Here is a 25,946-nt window from a genome sequence, read left to right on the forward strand (position 1 = left end):
TATAAAAAAATATATAAATGTAGTACTGCTGTAAACGTACTGACCCAAAGAATAAAGCTACCTTATCAATTTTACCACATGCAGAACAGCATTAAAAAAAAACCTCAAAAAAACAATTCCTGAATTGTTGGTTTTTGTTCATTCTGCCTTCTAAAAATCAGAATAGAAAGCGATCAAAAAATGTCACGTGTTCGAAAATGGTACCAATAAAAATGTCAACTTGTCCCGCAAAAAACAAGCCATCACATGACTGTCGGCCAAAATATGGAAAAATTATAGCTCTCAAAATATGGCGATGTAAAAACTAGTCTGCAAAAAAATGTGTCTTTTAGTGTGTGACAGCTGTCAGTCATAAAAACCCGATATGAATCTGGCATCACTGTAATTGCACTGACCTGAAGAATAAAGTCGTCTAATCACTTATACCGCACGAGGAACGGCGTAAAAAATAAACTTTATGGTTAGGGTTGTGCTAGGGCTAGGGTTGGGGTTGGGCTAGGGTTAGGCTAGAGTTAGGGTTGGGCTATGGTTAGGGTTGGGGTTGGGATTTTTTCAGAAGTAGAGAAAAAAAAATGACGATATGGTGACTAATGTTGAACGCAAGTGCTCGCTACTTGAGTTTGCATCGGGTGCTCGGGTATGCACTGAGTATAGCGGGTGCTCGAGTGACATGCTCGAGTCTCCGCCCCAAATGTTTTGCAGCTGTTATACAGCCAAAAAAACCTTGCGGTGATTGCCTGCCATGCACCAGCGATCCCCGCATGTTTTTTTTTGGGTGTCTAATAACCGTGAAGCATGCGGGGCGGGGACACGAGCATGTCACTCGAGCACCCGCGATACATGGTGCATATCTGAGCACGCTATGCAAACTCAAATAGCGAGCACTTGCACTCAAGACTAATGACAACTTATTGAATATGATGACCTAATGTTATCAAATTCTGTGTCGTTCCTCTGGGTTCAAAATGTTCACTATACCCCTTGATAAAATCCTTGAGGTGTGTAGTTTCCAAAATGGGGTCACTTGTGGGGGGTTTCCACTACGTAGGCACATCAGGGGCTCTCCAAACGCGACATGGCATCCGCTCTCGATTCCAGCCAATTTTGCGTTCAAAAAGTCACACAGTGCTCCTTCCCTTCTGAACTCTGCCGTGTGCCCAAACACTGTATTTTCTCCACATATGGGGTATTGGCGTACTCAGGAAAAATTGCACAACAGTTTTTGGGGTCCATTTTCCCCTCTTACCATTGTGAAAATAAAAAATTGGGGCTAAAACATAATTTTTGTGGTAAAAGTTTGATTTTTTTATTTTCACGGCTCCATGTTATAAACTTCTGTAAAACACTTGGGGGTTCAGGGTGCTCACCACACATCTAGATAAGTTCCCTGAGGTGTCTAGTTTCCAAAATGGTGTCACTTGTGGGGGGTTTCCACTGTTTAGGCACATCAGGGGCTCTCCAAACACAACATGGCGTCCGCTAATTATTCAAGCAAATTTTACATTCAAAAAGTCAAATAGCGCTCCTCTCCTTCTGAATCCTGCCGCATGCCCAAACAGTGGTTTTCCCGCACATATGGGGTATCTGCTTACTCAGGAGAAATTGCACAACAAATTGCATAGTGCAATTTCTCCTGTTACCCTTATGAAAATGCAAAATTGGGAGCTGAAAAACATTTTTGCTGAAAAAATGTGAACATTATATTTTTACGGTGCAATGTTATAAACTTCTGTGAAGCACCTGGGTGTTCAAGTTGATCACCATACATCTAGATAGGTTCCCTAAGGGGTCTAGTTTCCAAAATAGGTTCACTTGTGGGGGATTTCCACTGTTTAGGCACATCAGGGGCTCTCCAAACTTCACATGGCGTCCGCTAATTATTCAAGCAAATTTTACAATCAAAAAGTCAAATGGCGCTCCTTCCCTTCCGAGCCCTGCTGTGCGCTCAAACAGTGTTTTTTCCTCACATGGGGTATCTGCGTGCTCAGGGGAAATTGCACAACAAATTTTGGGGTCCATTTTTTCCTGTTACCCCTGCGAAAACAAAAAAAATTGGGTCTAAAGTAACATTTTTGTGAAAAAAGTTAAATGTTAATTTTTTTCTTCCACATTCCAAAAATTCCTGTGAAGAACCTGAAGGGTTAATAAACTTCTTGAATGTGGTTTTGAGCACCTTGAGGGGTGCAGTTTTTAGAATGGTGTCACTCTTGGGTATTTTCTGTCATAAAGGCCCTTCAAAGTCACTTGAAATGTGATGTGGTCCCTAAAAAAAATGGTTTTGTAAATTTTGTTGTAAAAATGAGAAATTGCTGGTCAACTTTTAACCCTTATAGCTGCTTACTAGAAAAAAAATTTGGTTCCAAAATTGCGCTGATGTAAAGTAGACATGTGGGAAATTTTATTTATTAACTATTTTGTGTAACATATATCTCTGATTTAAGGGCATAAAAATTAAAATTTTGAAAATTAGTTAGGTGAGTGGTGGCAGCTGGAGAAAGGGACTGAAGGAGATGTGAAGGAATAGGGTCACTGGTGCAGGTGGTAGAGCGAGAGGAAGCAAGGAGCCTTGTCACTTCTTCTTCCGTGACTGGTTTGAAGTCAGAAAATGAGCAAGATGCAATGTGGGAGGGAGGAGCATGCATAACATTTGGGGATTGAGAAAAAATTTTCCTGTCGGATATGGTCAATTTTTTCTTTGAAATAATTGGCGAGATCTTCAGTGCTGAGGTCGGTGGTTGGGGCCTGTGCGGATTGATTAAGGAGAGAGTGAAAAGTGTCAAACAGGTGTTTAGGATTATTGGACCATGAGATGATGAGGTTGTTAAAGTAGGTTTGTTTGGAGAGGTGAAGGGCGGAGTTATAGGTTTTAAGCATAAATTTATAATGGAGGAAATCTTCGGCCAGACAAGATTTTGTCCACAGCCGTTCGGCACACCTGGAGCACCACTGGAAAAAATGTGTTTGCAGCGTGTTCCAGGGTTGTCGCCGTCTGTGCCGAGTTGTTCTCTGTGTAGGAGGTGCACCTTCATCCAGGGCGCATTGCAATATTTTGTTATAATGCTTCAGTGCAGAGTCAGGGCATGAGAGGGAGGAGATTGGGGCCAATGATCATTGCAACGTTTTCATAAATTTCTGGGTGTTAATGGCATGTATATTTCTATAAGTGTGGAAAGTGGGGGGTCTTGAGCAGGGTGACAGTTCTTGACAGAGAATGAGAGAAGGTTGTGATCAGAGAGCGGAAGAGGAGAGTTAGTAATGTCATGTATTGAACAGAGCTGGGCGAAGATCAGGTCAAAGAGTATTTCCATCTTTTAGTGTAGGAGAATTAGTAAGCTGTGAAAGGCGGAAGGAGGAAGTTAGCGATAAAAGATGAGCGGCAGATAGGTAGAGGGAATCGCCAATTGGGATGTTAAAGTCTCCCATGATGAGGGTGGGGATGTCATAGGATAGAAAGTTTGGAAGCCAAGTGGCAAAGTGATCCACAAACTAACGGGCGGGGCCCGGAGGGCGATACACAACCGCCACTGGCAGGGAGAAGGGCCGGTAGAGTCTGACTGTGTGGGCCTCAAAAGAAGGGAAGAAAAGTGAGGGTACTGAGGATATAACCTGAAAAGTACATTTTGTTTAAAGGAGCAGACCAACACCAATTATTACCAGTTGCCTTTCCTGTATGTACTGATCAAGAATGATTGTAATGGGACCATAGGGACACTCATCTACCATAAACCTTCAAGCACTAATAAACTATTGAAGTGGGATAACCACCACCCCCATCCCCATAAAAAGAGGAAAACTCAAGGGCCAAATATTACGGTTGAGAAGGTACTGCTCGAATGTCACAGATTTTAATATACAGGCAATAGATCTGAACACTAGATTAAGGGATGAAGGGTACTCGTGGTACATTTTGGATTCCGCATCATCGTTTGCAGAAAAATGGTCTTATCCATCAGCTTATCTTTTTCTCATTCAGTTCTCTAAAATACCGGATCCTCTCAGTGAAAGTCGTCTATATAAGAACATTTTCCTGATTTATCCAGGAAAATGATGGACAAGATGGTGGAGAGGATATTACACCTCACCCTAGAGATCCTCTTCCGGCTTACTGGAGAGGTGAGAGATTCTGATGGCGTCACATTACATCATTCTTATCTATGGGAATAACGGATGGACAGAACTGAAGAGGTGAGGACTCTGGAAATGTCTGTAGTGAGATTTATTAATGTGTCTCTCCATAACCAGAGATTAATCACGGGGCCTCCACCTCACCTCCTGATACATGAGGACATCAATGACCAGAAGATCCTAGAACTCGCCTACAAGATGATTGAGCTGCTGACTGGAGAGGTGACACTGCTGGGAATGCTGGGACATTATACAGTAATGCTATGAAGGGATCGGGGAGATGACGGTATCATTGTATGTGTCAGGTTCCTATAAGGTGTCAGGATGTCGCTGTCTATTTCTCCATGGAGGAGTGGGAGTATTTAGAAGGACACAAAGATGTGTACAAGGACGTCATGATGGAGGTTCCCCAGCTCCTCACATCACCAGGTAATAGACAGGACTAAATACACACGGCCTATAATTATCTGTATGTAAAGAATTAATTCAGTCCCTGTATGTGTTTCCTCCAGATCTATCCAGTAAGAGGACAACACCAGAGAGATGTCCCCATCCTCTTCTTCCACAGGACTGTAAAGAAGAAGATCCCAATGTTCCTCAGGATCATCAGGTAGATGGAGAGAAGGTGTCATGAGATCTCCCCTATGATGTGTAGATGGCTGTGAAGGTCTTGTGTTCAGTTTTGTTTTATCCACCAGTATTATATGTTTTATACTTGTGTAATGAGAACGGTGGAGATGGCAGGATTAGAGCTGATCATAGATGTGACTTCTCCATCTGTCTGTGACTTTTACAATATTTGTTTCAGGGTGAAGATCTGACCCATATTAACCCCTTAAGAACCAGAGCATTTTCCGTTTTTGCTTTTTTCGTTTTTTGCTCCCCTTGTTCCCAGAGCCATAGCGTTTTTATTTTTTGGTCAATATGGCCATGTGAGGGCTTATTTTTTGTGGGACGAGTTGTACTTTTCAACGCCATTACTAGTTTTACCATATCGTGTACGGGCAAAGGGGAAAAAAATTCCAAGTGCGGTAAAATTGCAAAAAAAGTGCAATACCACAGTTGTTTTTTATTTATTTTTTTTACCACGTTCACTGAATGCTAAAACTGACCTGCCGTTCTTATTCTCCAGGTCATTACGAGTTCGTAGACACCAAACATGTATAGGTTCTTTTATATTTAAGTGGTGAAAAAAAAATCAAAAATTTGGTAAAAAAAAAAAAAAAATAGCTCCATTTTCTAAGACCTGTAGCGTTTCCATTTTTCGGGATCTGGGGCTGGGTGAGGGCTTATTTTTTGGTCGCCGGGCTGACGTTTTTATTGATAACATTTTGGGGTAGATCCGATGTTTTGATCACCCGTTATTGCATTTTATTGCAATTTTGCGGCGACCAAAAAACGTAATTCTGGCATTTAGAATTTTTTTCTCGTTACGCCGTTTACCGATCTAATTAATTCTTTTTTTAGATTGATAGATCGGGCGATTCTGAACGCGGTGATACCAAACATGTCTATGTAGGGTTTTTTTTTTATATTTTATTTTGAATGGGGCGAAAGGGGGTTGATTTAAACTTTTATATTTTTAAAAACTTTTTTTTTTCACTCTTTGCTTGCTTCAATAGTCTCCATAGGAGACTAGAAGCAGCAACTATCCGATCGCCTCTGCTACATACAGGGATCAGGAGATCCCCTGCATATAGCAGAATTGGTCCTGTGCTATGAGCGCCGGCCACTTGGTGGCGCTCTTAGCGACCAGCTCATGACAACCACAGGCGTCTGCTGCAGACCCTGGGTTGTCATGCGCACCCATCGGTGACCCGCAGTCACGTGACGGGGTCGCCGATGGGCGGGGCTTAGGACACGCTTCCCGGAAGCGCCGCGTTAAATGCCGCTGTCGGAGATTGACAGCGGCATTTAACATGTTAACAGCCGCGGGTGGATCGCGATTCCACCCGCGGCTGTTGCGGGCACATGTCAGCTGTAAGAATCAGCTGACATGTGCTCGGTTCAGTGCGGGCTCAGTGCAGCAGCCCTCACTGAACGGGGGGATGCAATTTGTGCATACTAATACAGCAGGGGTTAATACTACAGAGACATATGTGAGGGGTGATGAGCGGTGTAAAGAGGAGATTCCTACATATGACTAATCCTCTTCACCCTCGTCCACAGTTTATGGACTAGGCCACAGGTCGGGTATGACCTGCCTTTCTTCCCAAAAAATCCCGACTCTAGGCCCACCACCAATGGACTTTTTTTAGGATGAGCTTCCAAAACCGCCTGAATAGTCCCTTTCACCGCCCTCAGCGCCCACCCTCTAATATGTTGGGACTGTGCTGCCAAAAAGTATATCCACGGGGTTGGTAAGGCGAGACCCCCCTCTTCTTTCGGCCTCTGGAGAGTCTCCAGCTTAATCCTGGGTTTTCCTCCACTCCAAAGCAGATCCCTAAATATTGAATTAATACGCTGGAACACCGACCAAGGAATCCACACAGGTGAGTTATGTAAAACATATAGCAATTTTGGCATCATCACCATTTTAAGAATATTGGTGCGTTACACCACAGAGAGGCACATTTTTCTCCACGTAGATGCTTTATCTTTTAATTTCCCAATTATCGGGTATACATTCAACTGAAGGTACTCCTTTACTGGTAGTGTTATTGTAATTCCAAGATATTTAAACTCTCGTACTAATCTAAGTTGTGTACGTTCTACGTGTTCAACATCTAAGCCATCCAAAGTATCTATTTCCATAATATCAGATTTATCCCAATTAATTTGTAACCCAGATAACAGACCAAATCTATTGATGATAGCTATTGCACAATGTAATGATGCCTGAGGGTCCTGTAAGAATAATAAAATATCATCTGCGTACAGCGCTATCTTCTCCTCAACTATTCCATACCGAAATCCCTTTACCACGTCTGACTGTCTTATTACAGAAGCAAGCATGGCTCGGGGGGCTGTTCCTGGAGGCTGGGGTCTCAGTGGGACTCTATGAGCTCGCTCTACAACAAAGACCTTCGACAGTTTATCAGCTCAAAATTTTTCCAACAGCAAATTCTCAAAAAATTCTGTACGGTTTGATCCTTCTGCTTTTTCTGGGACCCCCACTATCCTGACATTATTATGTCTCGACCTGTTTTCCAAGTCGTCATTTTTAGCAATAACATCAGTTAACAGCTTGTCCTGCTTTTTTTGAGCAGCTTGCACAGATATTATAGTGTCTTCAGCCGTGCTCACTCTTTCCTCCACCTCTCCTGTGTGGACATCGGCTTTCTGCATGGCAGCTTTAATTTTAGTAATTTCTGCTTGCACACCAGTAACCTGCTTTGACAGCTTGTGCATGCGTTTTTCCTGCAGAATACATGCGGAATACATGCGGATTCACTTGCGTACCCACATGCGTTAACACATGTGTTTCCGCATGCGGACTGACAAGCACTTTCCAGGCGATAGCATCACTTGGAAAGTGCTTGACAACTAGGTCACACTGTATAAATCCATGCAAAAGGCATGGATTTATACAGTGTGACCGTAAAAATAAAAAAATAAAGCTATACTTACCCCCGATCCCACGCCGCGTGTGCTGTCGCGCTCGTCCTGGCTTCTTCCGGGTTGCCGGCATCTCGCGAGACAGCCTGCGGTCACATGACCGCGACGTCATCTCAGGTCCTGGAAAGTAAGCGCTGCAGGGGCCGCCGGACAGGTGAATATAAACTTTATTTATTATTTTATTCTTTTTTTTACAGGTACAATGGTACCCAGATCTGGATGAGAACCGCATATAATCCGCTTGTACAAATGTACAGACGCGCATTATATGCGTCTCAATGCAAGTAAGTGGCGGCGCTTCCGCTGCACTTCCGCAAAATTAATGAATATGCTGCGGATTTATTTGCGCTGCAGAATCGCTGCGGAAAAATCTGCAGCATGTGCATTGACATTGTGGAATGCCATTGGGGACCATGGGGTGCGGATTACCATGCGTTTTTGATGCGTTTCCGCTGCGGAAATTCCGCAGCAGAAACGCATGAAAAACGCATCGTGGGCACGCAGCCTCAAAGTGGGTTCTCCCACATCAGGATCAACATCAGACTCCACATTTTTGTCCTGCCCATCATCTCCAGAGCCATCAGCCTCACAGTTCACTGTACCTATTGTACTCTGCTGATCCTCCATGTCATTATCTGCCCCAGCCTCCCACTCTGAGAGTCCAGCTTTATTGTCACTTGCTTCCACCCTCGCAAACTTCTCCAGGCGTGCAGCAGCCGACATCCTCCTGGAGCATGCTGTGTTCGCTCTGGCCGCCTCCTCCTGAGCCACGGCACCATCTTGGCCCCTACCTCCTCTTCCAGGGTCGGGATCCCGCTGCCTGGTGCGGGTCATTGCGGCAGTCTTGCTTTCCAGCAACACTCCCCGGGACGTCAGGAGACTTTCCCCCAGGATCCGGCGGTATTTGAAAGGTTTTGCGGTGCCCTGGCTCAGCGCATACAGCTACGGTCGGCGGGAGAGTTCCTGACCTTTAGATGTGGAGAAAGTTGTACATGTAATTGGATGAGACCATGTAAATCTTTCTCGAGTTCCTCTACAGGTAAAATCTTTTTCCAGAGGGATTATTCCAACTGTAAAACCTCAGGACTTTTAGATATGGCCACATGCACCTGTCCCCTAGATTATGTATGCATGACCAAGAGGGAGCATAGGAGGAGGATGGAGGGCATTTGGGCGAAATACTCCATGTTCGGGATACCCCATTAATGAGACACATGAACAGTGTACATTGAGGTGAAACCGGAGACATCTCCTTTTGTATCAATGAGATAGTTAAACCCAATGTGAGAGGAGGTGATCTAATAGATGTATCCTCAAAAAGGAAAGTACCGTATTTTTCGGACTATAAGACGCACCGGACAATAAGAAACACCTAGGTTTTAGAGGAGGAAAATAAAAAAAAAATTAAGCAAAAAATGTGGTCATGATGCACTTTTAAGGGGGAGGGGGTCTTCTGCTGACACTGGTATAGGGGTATTGTCCCCCAATTCTGACAATATCCCCCATCCTGGTATATATGCCCCCCCTTCCTTTTATACGTGGTCCCCATCCTCATCCTGGTATTCCTGGCATCCCTCCATCCTGGTATGCCTGGCATCCCTCCATTCTGGTATGCATGGCACCCCTCATCCCTGTCCTGGTATGCATGGCACCCCTCATCCCTGTCCTGGTATGCATGGCACCCCTCATCCCTATCCTGGTATGCATGGCACCGCTCATCTCTGTCCTGGTATGCATGGCACCCCTCATCCCTATCCTGGTATGCATGGCACCCCTCATCCCTATCCTGGTATGCATGGCACCCCTCATCCCTATCCTGGTATGCATGGCACCCCTCATCCCTATCCTGGTATGCATGGCACCCCTAATCCCTATCCTAGTATGCATGGCACCCTTCATTCTTTATCCTAGCATGCATGGTCCCCCTAATCCCCATCATGCTGCACATAAAAAAAAAAATAAACACTCCTACTCACCTCTCTTCTCTCCTCCAGCGCTGCGTCCTGTCTGCTCACACTGATCTCTACATGTGAGCCGCGCATGACATCACTGTCATGCGTGGCTCACAAGGAGAGATGAGCTGCTGGAAGTCATTGCTCCCCACGCTGGGACTGTGTGCGCGGGGAGCAGTGACTTCATTCTCCTTCATAGCCGGCACACAGCGGAGCCGCCCTACGGCTCCTGCTGCTGCCGGCTATCTCGTGTGCCCGCTCATTAAAGGGCATGAATATTCACCCCTCCCCACACCCATGGGCGTGGAGAGAGGTTGAATATTCATGCCCTTTAACAGCGGCACAGGCGATTCCGGCAGTAGCAGGAGCCGCAGCGCGGCTACACTGTGTGCTGCTATTAAGGAGCATGAATATTCATTGCTCCCCACGCCCCATGGGCGTGGGGAGCAGTGAATATTCATTTTTTTTAGCAGCGGGGACAGTGTAGGCTGCGGCAGGCAGCTGCTGCCTCCTGTGCCCCGCTCCTCCACCGCTACCACTCCCCCCACACCCCGTATATATATATATATATATAATATATATGTATATTACACCCCACCCCCAACATAAGACGCAAAATTTTGGAGGAAAAAAGTGCGTCTTATAGTCCAAAAAATACGGTAAGTGGATTTCCAGACTTGATTCATAAACACCTAAGGGACTCAATGAGCAAATTTCCTATGCCTGTTTTGTGTGAATACAGGTCCATTCTGGATTACATTTTTGGATTTTATACTCTACCCATTGCTACTCAGTTTCCTGTGAATGAGGTTCACATATTGTTTTACTTCATTGAGAGCTCTGAGCTTCTATATCAGAATTATTTCCACTTATACTGTTACGTAACTAACAAGTGTGGTGTTCCTCGTGTATCTCTAATTATGCAATAGGGGTCAAATATGACCATTTAGGAATATACTGTGGGCCACCATTCCATATTTTCTGTAGTGATAAAGTAGATTTACATGCCTATTACATGATGGGAGGATGTGCAATACTTGTTTTTAGTCTCCCATGACGCTGATCTCAGAGATAGGATTTTTCATTTGGTGGAATGCAATCCAATACCATATGCGCTCCGGTGTGGAGCGCAGACATCTGGGCATGCGCAATCGCGGACAATGATCCCTCATGCGCTCCGGTGTGGAATTATAACTACGGGCATGCACAGTCACAGGTACGAGTGGCGCGGCGACAATCAGTTTATCTGGCGTTTCAGTGTAAAGCACGTCACTTCCGGACATGCACATTAGGTGATGGACATTATCGAACCTCTAGCTCATGAGAAGTAGCGTAGGTGCAGTACTTTATTGTAGACAGACTCCATTCTGTATATCCTGTGACAATTCACCTCTAGGAATGGGAATGAGCCTCCTAGTCTGGGAGGGGTTTTGGATGAAGTGGGATATTTAAACATGTACACCTGGCTATTAGGCACACTATACTGAACATCATGAATTATCATCCCTCTATCAAGCCTCCTAATGAACCTGTTGGGGAATTGCGTTGAGGTGGATTATTGAAACATTCTCTGAGTACCATACCCTTTCCTTTATACATATTGTAGGGGTTTTACTCACTTGGATGCGACGGGAGGAAAACAGGAAGCATGTTCCTTTAAAAGTTCATGTGGGTTTATGGCTTCATAAACCCAGAAGCCAAACATAAAAGCAAATAGCCTTTAGATCAGGCAAACAAAGTAAATGTCCTTAGCAGGTCTCTGCTCAGCCAGGCCTGTGTGGCACACAAGCTGGGGTAGCGTCCAGTGTCCTGGCTTGGTCTCAAGACAAACATACACAGTAGGCCTTCTCCCTCCAAACACACAGACCATGTGCCAAACAACACCCTTCATTTTATAGGCTGTTAACCACACAAGAGGTGAGGTATGTGGGTAGCTGGACTCACCCATTCTTTCCTAGTTACCCGTAACCCGGCTCCCAGGTGCACCAAACGATCCTCTTAGTGCTTATGTGCCCTAGAAAAACACTCCGGGTTACATCACAGAGACTAGCCGTCTCTGTGACACATACCTCCCATTGACTACGCAAGCATTAGCCACCTTACAATGCCTTGATACGTATCTGGTTTTATGACTACCCCACGGCTGATTAAAGGGAATCTGTCACCCCCTGGGACTTATCTGACCTCTTCTATGGGCATACAGGTGATAGCTATGTGAATCTATACATCTATGCCTCATATTAGAATTTCTTTTGCTGTGAAATGGCTTTTTATTATTCAGTGAAGATTCCAATGCTTGCTGGCCGAGGGACGGGAAGAAATCCTCGCCTACTGTGTTAATTAAAATATTTCCCACCTTCCCTGCACGTCACAGTGCCCTGTGACGTGCAGTCACCATGTCCAGATCCCGCGACTGAGCGCTTTTTACGGTAGTGACGAACTTGTACTGTGTACTAAGCAGTTATAGTACTGAAGGGATCTTGTGCCCAGGCGCCGGGAAGTCACCATGACTCGCCAGCGCCTGTGCCCAAGATCCCTGCAGCACTATGATTGCCTACTACACAGTACAACTGCGCCTTCCATAAAAAGTGAAGTGCGCGGGACCTGGACATGGTGACTACACGTTACAGGGCATTTCTTCCCATCCACCGGCCCGCAAGCATCGGAATCTTCACTGAATAAAAAGCCTTTTCACAGCAAACAGACCTCTAATATGAGGTATACAGGTAACTATAGATTCACATTTCTATCACCTGTATGCCCATATTAGAGGTCAGATAAGTCCCAGCGAGTGACAGATTCCCTTTAATCAGCCGTGGGGTAGAAGGTGGAGTGAATTCCCTTTAATAAATATCCACTTAGCCCCATTCTTGGTGCAGGTACTAATGAAACCAGGACCTATGAGATTTTTACCAAATGATAGTTGGATAGTTAGGGGTGTATCATCCATAGCATCAGCCCACACGGCCACTATGGTGCCTGTGAAAAAAACACAGATTTTGAGCTTGGTTTAAATTGGTATCCATGCGGCACATAGAAGCATGTTTACTATGGCCATAAATCAGAAAAAAACTATAAAGAAAAATTATCATAAACCCTGCTGTAAATAAATAAATAAAAAGTAAAAGTGCATTTAAATAAAATAGGGTTCTTAGTAACACTGTTTTTGATCAAAAATAGCATGAAAGCTATCCCACCATGGCATGGTGAACCCATTCGAGATAGTCCTACTCTGTATAATATTAAAAACCTTACCATGTGTGAAAGCCTCAAACTTCTGTGTGTTAATCAGACATGAGATCTAACGTGATAGAAGATTACAGTCTGGGGAAGACGGGAAACATTCATATAGACGACCGGTGGAGATGTAGTCAGTGAAGCACTCTAGCCAAATATGTTTGTAGAGCCTTAGTAGAAGATGAAGATGTCGTCCTATTCATGAAGTAGTTATTTCTCATGTCACGTGTAATGAATATCTCCTGCAGTATTGCTAATGCCGACTGCAGTGTCGGTAAATGAGACGAGAATTAGCTTTATGGAAGGTGAGTCTTTGAGAAACGAGTTCAGCTACAGACTCCAAGGAAGAAACTGCTTGTTGTCTGTGGCCTAAAATATATAGGTTTTATTAGTAGATGTAAAGAAGAAAACTAAATACTGTAAAATAATAAATCTCCTCATATGTTTTCCCTTATTATCTCCAGTAATTGTATTATTACACAGGATTTTTATGATGTTACATAGGCTCATCATCTTCTCATTCAGGTCCCTACAATATCGGATCCTCTCAATGAAGATCTTCTATTTAAGAGAATTTTCCTTATGGAACCATCAAAGATGGATATGGACAGAGACAAGATGGCAGAGAGGATATTGCGCCTCACCCTAGAGACCCTCTTCCGACTTACTGGAGAGGTGAGAGATTCTGATGACGTCACATTACATCTTTGTTATCTATGGGAATAACAGTTGGACAGAACTGGAGAGGTGAGGACCCTGGAAATGTCTGTAGTGAGATTTAATAATTTGTCTCTCCATAACCAGGATTACACAGTAGTGAAGAAGACCTCTAGTGAGTGCTGTCAGGCCCCTGTGTCTGAGGGATGGGGAAGACCACAGAGCCCAATCACCGGGGCTCCATCTCACCCCCTGATACATGAGGACATCAATGACCAGAAGATCCTAGAACTCACCTACAAGATGATTGAGCTTATGACTGGAGAGGTGACACTGCTGGGAATGCTAGGACATTTTTTCATTAACGCTATGAAAGGATCGGGGAGATGACTGTATCATTGTATGTGTCAGGTTCCTATAAGATGTCAGGATGTCGCTGTCTATTTCTCCATGGAGGAATGGGAGTATTTAGAAGGACACAAAGATCTGTACAAGGACGTCACGATGGAGGTTCCCCAGCCCCTCACATCTCCAGGTAATAGACAGGGCTAAATACACACGGCCTATAATTATCTGTATGTAAAGAATGAATACAGATATAGCAATAAATGTGGACGCATGCTAGCGAGAGCTCTAAAATCCCAACAAGCCCAAAATCACATCCCAAAAATAAAAGACAACTCTGGTCAAATGCTAAACAAAACGGAAGATATTACAACTGAATTCCATAAATATTATACTCAACTATACAATCTCGATGGTATACCAAACAACACATCCCCTGTTAATACTTCCTTGATTGGGACCGACACGCCTGAAACACAAGCACAGAACCCTTTAAAAATGTCTCCCGCCACATCTCTAGATGAACCCTTAACAGAGTCCGAATTGCAGTTAGCTACCCAGTCGTTAGCGAGTGGAAAAAGTCCAGGCCCAGATGGATATACAGTCAAATTCTATAAAACATTCCTTCCGCTCCTTTCACCTCTCCTGCTGGGAGGATTTAATCACGCATCCTGCACAAACCCCTTCCCTCCCCAAACTACAGAGGCACATATCACTGTTCTCCCAAAAAAGGGTGGGGACCCACACTTATGTTCTAGCTATAGACCAATCTCTCTGCTGAACGTGGATCTGAAGATCTACGCGAAAATATTGGCGAATAGGCTGCAACCTTTCTTAACCGCACACATACACTTGGATCAGGTGGGATTCCTCCCTGGGCGGGAAGCTCGGGACAACACTTTAAAGACAATTGACATTATTCATCATGCCCAATCAAGAGGTATCCCTCTACTGATACTCTCTTTGGATGCTGAGAAAGCATTCGATAGTCTCCTGGCACACCATATATTACTCTCTTAAAAAGCTTGGGGTAGGGGACCCTTTTATAGCCAAAATCATGGCCCTGTATCGCAATCCGTCAGCTAGGCTGAAGATAAATGGAACATTATCATCACCTTTCATAATAACCAATGGGACAAGACAGGGATGTCCTCTGTCCCCTCTGTTATACATCCTAGTGATGGAGCACCTGCTCTCATCAATCCGCGATAATCCCAATATTAGGGGGATTGGGGTGGGAGGCACCGAGTACAAGTGCTCTGCATTTGCTGATGATGTCCTGCTATATATCACTCAACCACATATATCCATCCCTGCTGTTATGGCTGAAATAGATCACTTTGGTACATGGTCAAATTTTAAAATCAATGCAGCGAAGTCTGAGGCCCTCGATGTCTCCCTCCCCAAATCCATATAGGATTCCATCCAGTCCAACTTTCCCTTTGCCTGGCCCTCACAGGGTATCAAATACTTAGGAATTCGTATTCATAGAGACCTCTCCCGTCTATTTTATCTTAATTTTGAGCCCTTTATTGAACAACTCCATAGAGATCTTACTTCTTGGACGGTGAAGGATTTTTCCTGGTTCGGCAGAGTAAATATACTAAAAATGAACGTCCTACCTAAACCCTTATACCTCTTCCAAACCATTCCCCTGGTAATTCCCTCAAATTTTTGGAAAAGACTGCGCAGTACCTTTTGCAGATTTATCTGGGCAAGTGGGCGTCCACGCATTCGGGGAGATGTTCTGATCAGACACAAACAAAAGGGGGGCCTTAGCCTTCCGGATTGTAGAAGGTATTACATGGCAGCAGTACATGCTAGAATCCTGGACTTCTTCCATCATTCGGAGGGGAAGTTATGGGTCAAAATAGCTCAATCCATTTGTCCTAAAGCTCTTACCACTCTCCCATGGTGCGCCCATTTAACTGTCCCCTCTCTTGGCCTTATGTCATATAGTACTTATGCCACTGCTCTGGCTTTGAGATCCCATAAAAAAAGCTTATCCTTAATCGACCCCCAGGGCCCCTTGCTCCCAATTTCAGATAATCCGGATTTCCCACCAGGACTATCTGCAAATAGATTTCTCGGTTCAAACAAATCCCATCCGATATTCTTTTCTCATGTCATCTCCAACACTTCGCTGCTCCCCCTCAATGACTTGTTACAGGGAAGAGACACTTCCCCGAAGGCTAATTTTGAATATAGTCAATTACAACACTTCTATTCAACTGTGAAGAAGCGCACACATCTTCATAGAGATCTCACAAACTTTGAAAAATTGTGCCTATCATTGTCACCCCCTACACACTCCATCTCCCTACTGTATAATCTGCTCATTGCCCAGGTAGCTGACAATAGGCCAGGATTCTGCGTTGCATGGGAAAGGGAACTGGGGAAGTCCTTCTCTGACTCACAATGGGATAAATGTTTCTTCCTAACACATAAAACCTCAATAGGGTCCAAAGCTCAGGAGACCTCCTTCAAAATTATCTCTAGATGGTACCGGGTACCAGCAGTCCTTCATAGATGGTACCCAGTGGTCTCAGACAGATGTTGGAGATGTGGGGAGGGGGAAGGGACAATGTCACACATATGGTGGGGGTGCCCTATAATAAATGCATTTTGGGCAAGGGTGGTTCCCATGATTGAGAAAATAACTGGTTTGACTATCCCTAATACGCCAGAAGCCCTCCTTTTATCAATGTTACCAATAAGTAAATGTAGTTATAAAAGGTCATCAATAGGCTACCTAATACAGGCGGCTAAGAATGTCATTCCACGACACTGGAAAAGCAGAGACCCACCCACTGTGGAGGAATGGTTTGCGGAGATCTCCCTCCTTAATAGGATGGAGCATCTGATTGCCATCTCACCGGCTGATGTTGATAGACACTGTGTGACTTGGAGGGATTGGATGGATTTCCAAAACTCTGACGTCTACCATCTAGCCCCCAACTAAAGTTATCCGGGATGTCGTCACAACAATGATCATAATCGCACTCTATTGATTAGTGGTCTGCCGTGGTCTGCTCCCTCTCTCTCTATCTTTCATATGGAAAAATACATGCTTGATCTGGATATTGATGGAAAACCCTCCCTGTACCCCCCCAATGTACTGTAGTTATGCATAGATTTATAGTTACGTTACCCCTTTTACTATGTGTATTGTATTTTCTTGTACTTTTTCAACACAAAAAATAAAAAAACTTGAATTTGAAAGAATGAATACAGTCCCTGTATATGTTTCCTCCAGATCTATCCAGTAAGAGCACAACACCAGACAGATGTCCCCATCCTCTTCTTCAACATGACTGTAAGCAAGAAGACCCCAATGTTCCTCAGGATCACCAGGTAGATGAAGAGGTGTCATGAGATCTCCCCTATGATGTGTAGACGGCTGTGAAGGTCTTGTGCTCAGTCTTGTTTTATCCACCATTATTATATGTTTTATACTTGTGTAATGAGAACGGTGGAGATGGCAGTATTAGAGCTGATCATAGATGGGACTTCTCCATCTGTCTGTGACTTACAATATTTGTTTCAGGGTGAAGATCTGACTCATATTAATACTACAAAGACATATGTGAGGGGTGATGAGTGGTGTAAAGAGGAGATTCCTACATATGACTACCCAGGTGAGTAGTAACCACTAGTAATGAGCGAGTGTATTTGTTAATATTCGCTTTTCACACGGATAGTACGGTATTCGGGTTACTCGTTATTCTGCGAGTATTTGTGTACTCGCTTCGCTATATTCGGATGTCCCGCCCTGTAGTTTTGGCGCCTTCTTTGCAGCCACTAAACATGCTGGGCTTCTTAACCAATCACAGTAATGCCGCAGACATCTTGGTTGTGGCATTATTGTGATTGGCTGGCTGCCCAGCGTCATTTGGTCTATTTAAGCCCTTTTGCCACCATTTTGTGCACATTGGATCTGGAGCCTGCATTGTAATAGCCTATGGAGAGATCGCTGAGCTGCTAGGGAGAGTGTTTAGGCCTCTTGATAAAACAAAAGCCCTTGTAAAGCCTATCTGCAGTGTATACTAGTTCTGTGTTTAAAGGAGCCGCTCACTAGCTCCATAATACCTCCAAAAAATATCTATTTTCAGAGCTGAAGGCACACAACAAAATCAGAGAACAGGGAGGGAGAGAATGTGTATTAGGTAGGGAGTGTATTAGGTAGTGTTCTTTCAGTGTCCATCTTAAAACAGCTCTTGTCAGAGGCAAAGCAATATTTTTCCAGCACACACAGAACTAGCATTTTGTGCTGCCTTTTTTTTTTAGCACCGGTCTATTTTCCCTGCTGTTTTAGGGGTCAGAGCCTGGCTTCTGCAGTCCACATTAGTCCACTTAAAAAGGTGTTTGGTGCCCTATGCAAATCAGTAGTCCAAACATTTCCTACTGCCTGCTACAAAAGAAGCATGCACCAGCCCATTTTAACCGCTATTTTGGGGTGTCAGCCTGCCTTCTGTCCCTATTAGTCCACTTTCAAAATCATTGAGTGCCCTGCACAAAGCAGTAGTCCATACATTTCCCACCGCTTGCTACAAAGCACGCACCAGGCCATTTTAACCACTATTTTGGAAGTACCATCCCAAGGGCCACCAATCACAAATAGTAGTTAGGCTGGATTAGGAATACTGTCCTGGTTTGTCCACTGCACATTCTGCATAGGGTTTGTAAAATTTAGCCCTATGGGTTGAGTCATGGTTGACGCAGGAAGCCGTCATCCCAAGGGCCTCCAATCACAAATAGTAGTTAGGCTGGAGTAGGAATACTGTCCTGGTTTGTCCACTGCACAATCTGCATAGAGTTTGTAAAAATTAACCATATGGGCTGAGTCATGGTTGATGAAGGAAGGAAACGGGTTCTTATGGGAAGGGGTTGACGTTAACAGCAGTAGCATGAATCTGCATTTTTGGTGAAGTTAGGTTGGCTTGCTCTCATCTGGAGGGATTACAAACTGTGGAGATATCCAGTCCTTGTTGAATTTAATCAGAGTAAGTCTGTCTGCATTTTCCATGGAGAAGCGTGTGCACCTATCAGTGATGATTGCCCCAGCGGAACTGAAAACACACTCAGACACCACACTAGCAGCCGGGCAGGCCAGCACCTCCAAGGCATATAAGGAGAGGTCAGGCCAAGTGTTTAGCTTAGACACCCAATAATTAAAGGGAACTGAAGTGTGAGAAAGGACACACGGATGGTCACTTAAGTAACCCTTGACCATGTTCTGCAACTTATTCCTCCTTGGCATTGTTACAGGCACAGATAGCCTTTACTGTTGTGCTGGTCTATATAGATAAAAATTATTATTATTATTACTGTTGGATAAAATGTGTATCACGCGAGGGTCTTGCCCAACAGTAGAAACAGTACCCACCCTCTTCTCACGCTGACTCGCTTCCTCCTCCTCCACCACCTCCTCCTCTCCAGCCCATCCAGGCTAGGCAGACATGAAGCTTGGGTTGGGTGTCCCCTCTGTAGTATTACCCCTCGGTAGCACAGAAAAACAAGTCCTCTCCCTCCTCATCACTCATTGTTGCCTCAGAATATTGGCTGGGCTGGGTAGTATCACCCATTGGGAAATCTGGCTCCATACCAACATGCTGGGCACTCAAAGATTCTTCTTTGAGATTATGCAGTGATTGTTTCAAGAGACACAGCAGTGGGATGGTTACGCTGATAATAGCCTGATCACCACTCACAAGGCTGGTGCAGTACTCAAAGTTCTCAACAACCTCACAAATGTCAGCGATCCACACCCACTCAACAGATGTTATGTGTCGTGGCTGACTCTCAGTCTGACCTGTATACTGAAGCTGGTATTCAGCTACTGCCCTCTGCCGTTCACTAATCCTCGCAAACGTATGATAGGTGGAGCTCCACCGCGTGGGCAGGTCGCAAATGAGTCGGTGACTTGGCAAATTCAAGCGCTTATGCAGCACTGTAAAAACAGCAAAAGCAGTAGAGGAATGGCGCTAATATGGCTCACCTTCTCAAGTAGGTACAGCAAGTCACGGAAAGTTTTCAGAAATTTCTGAACAACTATGTTCAGCACGTGAGCCATGCATGGCACGTGTACCAGCTTGTCGATCTTTAAAGTCGCCACCAGGTTACGCCCATTATCGCAGACGACCGGAGGCCACTGATTGGTCTGCTGTTTTAAAGCTTACCGCAGCTCTGTTGCAGTGTGTGCTTTCTGACCTAAACAGATCAGCATCAGCAGAGCGTCTTGCCACTTTGCCGATGCGCTACTGCACAGGTCCCAGCTTGGCAGTGATGGGGAGGATAATTCAGCAGAGGATTAGGAGCAGGAGAAGGGGAGAGAGGAAGTGGAATTTGAAGAGGTGGAGACCCTGACAGAAGTTGGACCCGCTATTCTTAGCTTGGGTGGGATGTGTGATGTTCCACTTTGCGCCTTTGTCCCACCCTCCACCAGGTTCCCCCAGTGTGGCATGACAGAAATGTATCATCCCTGTACACAACAATTTGTCCAGGTGTCTGTTATTAGGTGGACCTTCCTGGTTACGGTGTTGGTGAGAGCACGGTTCAGATTGTTTAACACGTGCTTGTGTAATGCAGGGACGGCACATCGGGCAAAATAGTGGCGGCTGGGAACACTGTATCGTGGGGCAGCCACAGCCAAGAGATCACGGAAGACTGTGTTCCCACAAGCCCAACATCTCCATAGCTAGCAATTTGGCAATGTGCGAGTTTAGTATTTGTACCTGTGGGTGCGTGGCTGGGCATTTATGCATTCTTTCCGAGCTCTCAGGCATGGACAATTGGACACTTTGCTGGCACAAGGAAGTGGATGTGGTTGATGTTTGTTGTGTGTGAGCAACCGCAGCTTGTGGGCAGCAAGTATGAGCGCCTGCTTCTTGAACAGCAGATTCTGAAGGACATAACCCAGGCGACATGGCATAAGTTTTCACCGAACCCAAAAGCACTACAGATACTGGCTGGTGATCAGCTTATGCAGCCTATGTCTATCCCTTATCCCCTCAAGATGACTGGACCATCATTGTAAATAAGTCCCTGTCCTTTGTGTCACCCCCACCTCATTGTAGATCGTAAGCTCTTACGAGCAGGGTCGTCATTATTTTTCCTTTAATTATTATATTATCTTTAGCTGTGTTACTTATGACTGTTGAAGATGAACCTCTGAATTGTAAAGCGCTGCGGAATAGGTTGTCACTATATAAATAAAGAGTATTATTATTATTATTATTGGTTTGACCCGCAGATGCAGATTTGGTACCTTGGTGTTCCGCCCACCTACTGGGCTGCTTGGCTGCCATGTGGTTTCTCATACTCGTGGTGCTCAGGTTGCCTTTTCCATGGCCTCTGCTCAACTTGGTATGGCAGATGCTACAGACAACAATATTTTTCTCTGAAGGACTTTCAGAAAAAAAAATTCCACACAGCAGCTGAACGCCCTCTTGCCCTGACTTGGCGCACAGCGGGGGTGCTCTTGGGAACAGTTGACCCAGTTCTCACTCTGGGCAAACCACAACCCCTTGGTGCGTATGTTGGTCCATCTTCCTCTGTGTTGCTGTCATGGCTATGCGTGCCAACGGTCCAGGTCGGATCAGTGGACTCATCATCGACCACCTCGTCTTCTATCTCATCCTCCTTCCCAGTTGATATTGTAGGCTGACCTGATGGCAACTGTGTCTCATCATCATCAGCCTCCACCTCTGGAGACAGTAAATGACGTTCCTCCAAGTGGCTGTCTTCTGGTCGTAGGTCCTAAAATACTTGAGCATCAACGCACGCCACCACCTCTTGTTCCTCTTCAATGCTGCACAGTGATAGTCCAGAGCCAACCAAAGGATACTTACCAAGCAGATCCTCGGAGTGGCCAAGCTTGGGGTCATATGTCTCCTGTGACTGATAATGGTGGGAGGAAGGAGAACCAGCTTCAGGATTGGAAGGGTCAGCCTTCTGTGTATCCACAGTAGACTGTGTGGTCGTGGAAGTTTTGGTGCTGCTTGACAAATGCGTAGAGGCCTTGTCTGCTATCTGTTACAACTCTCCTGTTAGTTTTTTTTTAGTTTGCTGGTCACATGACCAGTTTTGCCTATTTAATCCGTCTCCGCCCTCCTGGCATTGCTGGACTTCATTGTATTTACTACTGTTGAGCTAGCTTGGTGCTCTGTTGCCGTTCTCTGTTAGTTTTGCTAGGTCTTCTGACCTCTATGCTTTTTGTTGTGTGTTTGTTTTTGACTGCTACGATTTCTGCTAGGAGGTGACCAACTTATCCCAGTCCCTAGTTCTTGTAGGGATCCCTCCCTCACATCTATAGGTCTTCGTTCAGACTAGCCGAGGACTTTAGCGGGTCTGATCGCAGGATCAGGTTCCCCGTTACATCGTAGGGATCTAGTTTAGTTCTATTGTAGGGACAGATCTCCTGTCTTTCCTTAGTTTCTGTAGCAGATCATAACAGTAAGTCCAGCCCTATAAAAAAAGAAAAAAAATTTTCTCTAAGGAAAGACCTCCAGTTTTCCATCATGGTCTCGGTGCAAGATTTGGCTCAACGCTTGCAGGGACTCTCTCTGGAGGTGACCAAGCTCCAACAACACGTGAGTAGCTGTTCTGGAGCGCATTTTGTGGAACCGAAGGTACGTCTGCCTGATCTATTTTTTGGCGAACAACAAGATTTTTTTTCTTTTAAAAATGCTTGTCTATTATATTTTCGTTTGAGACCCGGATCCTCTGGTGATGAATCACAGCGCATAGGGTTCATAATGTCACTTTTGCGCAAAGATCCTCAGGGATGGGCCTTCTCTCTCCAACCTAGTGATCCGTGCTTTAGATCAGTGGATAGTTTTTTTTCTGCTTTGGGTTTGTTGTACGATGATCCTGATCGTGTCTCATCTGCTGAGTCTGAATTAAGACGTTTGAGGCAGGGATCAGGTAATGTGGAAAAATATTGTTCTCACTTCCGTCGGTGGTCTGCCCAGGTGGGGTGGAACGATTCAGCTTTGAAAAGCTTGTTTCTTGCAGGGCTAGGTGAAAGGGTTAAGGATTTACTGATTGCTTATCCCACACCTGGAAACTTGCAGGAGGCAATGCAATTAGCTATACGGGTGGACAGGAGACTGCGTGCAAGGGTTAATGAGAGCAAATCCTCTGCTATGTCAGCTTCGAGTCCTGAGAGGTTCAGTGCTGACAATGGTGAGCCCATGGAAATTGGGGCGATGGCACCCCGCTCTCAGGAAAAGGACCGCCGACTTTCTGAAGGCTTGTGTTTCTATTGCGGAAATTCTGGTCATCTTATTAAAAGCTGTGTGCTTCGTATGAAGAAAGAAAAAAAAATGGTCAGTCATGCCCGTATTGCCTGTTTAAATTCTAAGGGAGTATTCCTATCTGCCACTACTGCTGCTCAGGATGAATTAATTGAATTTCGGGTATTTGTAGATTGTGGATCTACTCTGAATGTGATTGATGGGGGATTCTTGGAAAAACTTAGATTAGAACCTAAAACTTTGTCATCCCCTATTGCTGTGGTTTCTGTCGATGGCTTTCCCTTGAAGAGTGTTACTCACAAGGTCTGTGAATTTCCCCTCACTATTAATGGTATTCATCAAGAGAATTTGGATTTGGTGGTATTGGATAATTTGCCTTCTCCAGTAATATTGGGGTTACCCTGGTTAAAATTGCACAATCCTGTACTGGATTGGTCTACCAATGAAATTAAGTCCTGGAGCCCTAAGTGTTATGACAAGTGTTGTAACGGACGTATTGCTGCTGTGGATAGAGGGGAATTGCCTGTACCTATTCAAGATTTTTGGAGAGTTTTTTTCTGAGGAGGAGTCGCAGGTTTTGCCTCCCCATAGAGACTATGATTGTACCATTGAATTTGTCCCTGGAGCGACTCTTCCTAAGAGTCGTTTATTTAATCTTACTATTCCTGAGAGAAAGGCTTTGGAGGAATACATACAGACAAGCTTGGCCGCTGGTCACATTAGGCCTTCCAAGTCTCCTGTGGCTGTTGGATTTTTTTTTGTAAAAAAAAAAGATGGCGGTTTACGTCCTTGTCTAGACTATCGTGAGATTAATAAAATTACTGTACGCAATCCTTACCCACTGTCATTGATTCCTGATTTATTTAACCAGTTAGTGGGGGCCAAGTGGTTCTCTAAAATTGATCTCCGGGGGGCATACAATTTGTTGCGCATGAAGGAAGGTGATGAATGGAAGACTGCTTTTAATACTCCTGTGGGTCATTTTGAGAATCTGGTTATGCCTTTTGGTCTTACCAATGCTCCAGCATTTTTTCAGAATCTGATTAATGACATCCTTAGACCTTTAATCGGCAAAAATGTGGTTGTGTATTTGGATGACATTTTGATTTATTCGCCGGATCTGGAGTCTCATTGGCGGAGCGTACGTGAGGTATTACAGTTATTAATGGACAATTCGCTTTTTGCTAAGCTGGAGAAATGTGAGTTTGCTGTACAGAGAATTAGTTTTTTGGGCTACATTATCTCCAGTGAAGGTTTTGAGATGGACCCGGTTAAAGTTCAAGCTGTGCAGGAATGGCCTAGGCCTATTGGTTTGAAATCGATACAGAGGTTTTTGGGTTTCGCCAATTATTACAGAAAATTCATAAAAAAAATTTCTATTATTGTCAAACCGCTGACCGATCTCACCAGGAAAGGTGCTAATGCGGTTCAGTGGACTTCTGAGGCCATTGAAGCTTTTGTGTTTTTGAAGGAGAGGTTCACCTCTGCTCCCATCCTTATGCAGCCTGATGTGACTAAGCCGTTTTTGGTTGAGGTTGATGCTTCTTCGGTGGGGGTTGGTGCGGTGTTGTCTCAGGAAAACAAGGATGGAGTACATCCCTGTGCCTTTTTTTCAAAAAAATTTTCCGAGACTGAACTTAATTACGATATTGGTAATCGGGAATTGCTGGCGATTAAACTCGCATTTGAACATTGGCGTCATCTCTTGGAAGGTGCTGATTTTCCCATTCAGGTTTTCACTGATCATAAAAATCTGATCTATCTTGATGCTGCCAAGCGCTTGAATGCCCGTCAGGCTAGGTGGGCACTTTTTTTCTCGCGGTTTAATTTTTCCGTTACTTACATCCCGGGTACCAAGAATGTTAAAGCGGATGCTTTGTCTCGCAGCTTTTCTCCCATGGTCGGTGTTGAGGAGGAAGAGGAGACCATTTTACAAGAAGGTGTTGTGATTGCTGCTTTGGACTCCGTTTTGGAGGATGAGATTCTTAAAGCACAGGAGAATGCCCCATCTAACACTCCCCATGGGAGGTTGTTTGTGCCTAGGACCTTTAGGAGAGATTTGTTTGTTGAGTGTCATGAGTCTCGGTTGGCAGGTCATCCAGGAATTTCTGAGACCAAGAGACTTGTGGGTCGCAGTTTTTGGTGGCCTGGATGGCAGAAGGAAGTCATTAAGTGGGTGCGCCAATGTACTGTGTGTGCAAGATCCAAGTCTTCGCATGCTCCTGCTGCGGGGTTGCTTTGCCCTCTGGAGGTTCCTAGTGCACCTTGGACACATCTGGCTATGGACTTTATTACTGACCTTCCTCTCTCTGAAGGTTTCACGGTCATCTGGGTGGTCGTGGACCGTTTTAGCAAGATGTGTCACTTGGTTCCCTTCATCAAACTGCCTTGCGCTAAGACACTCGCTAAGGCCTTTGTCAAGGAAATTGTCAGACTACATGGTGTTCCTACTGACATTGTTTCTGATAGGGGACCTCAGTTCGTGGCTCGTTTTTGACGTGCCTTTTGTGACAGGTTGGGAGTTCATTTGTCGTTTTCATCCGGATATTATCCTGAGTCTAATGGCCAGACAGAAAGGAAGAACCAGGATGTTGAGCAGTTCTTGCGTTGTTTTGTGGCAGACAATCAAGAGGGGTGGTCTGAGTTTCTGCCACTTGCTGAATTTGCTCTTAACAACCATACATCCTCTTCTGCTGGGTGTTCGCCTTTTTTTTTTTTGTTCTGGGAGACATCCGTCTTTTGGGTCATTCTCCAAATTGGTTTCGGCTGTGCCTGAGGAGGAGAGTTTTTCCGGTGATTTGGAGAGAGTTTGGAC

The 25,946-nt window shown here is 44.8% G+C and overlaps 1 protein-coding gene across 1 annotated transcript in view; it reads left to right on the plus strand.

Moving 5' to 3' along the window:
* Nucleotides 1-1,887: 1,887 nt before the first annotated feature.
* Nucleotides 1,888-25,946, plus strand: part of LOC141182766 (uncharacterized) — a 40,128-nt gene continuing 16,069 nt past the window's right edge. The window contains exons 1-9 of the mRNA XM_073660869.1: nt 1,888-4,113; nt 4,243-4,347; nt 4,431-4,554; nt 4,638-4,735; nt 13,398-13,547; nt 13,677-13,856; nt 13,941-14,064; nt 17,131-17,228; nt 17,422-17,512. Of these exons, the coding sequence (XP_073516970.1) occupies nt 4,045-4,113; nt 4,243-4,347; nt 4,431-4,554; nt 4,638-4,735; nt 13,398-13,547; nt 13,677-13,856; nt 13,941-14,064; nt 17,131-17,228; nt 17,422-17,512 (1,039 nt within the window). The 5' untranslated portion in view covers nt 1,888-4,044. The remainder of the gene's footprint in view (nt 4,114-4,242; nt 4,348-4,430; nt 4,555-4,637; nt 4,736-13,397; nt 13,548-13,676; nt 13,857-13,940; nt 14,065-17,130; nt 17,229-17,421; nt 17,513-25,946) is intronic.

This window comes from Phyllobates terribilis, unplaced genomic scaffold (genome assembly GCF_046119375.1).
Source record: "Phyllobates terribilis strain yellow unplaced genomic scaffold, ASM4611937v1 Scaffold_36__1_contigs__length_13169755, whole genome shotgun sequence".
Taxonomy (NCBI): Eukaryota; Metazoa; Chordata; class Amphibia; order Anura; family Dendrobatidae; genus Phyllobates; species Phyllobates terribilis.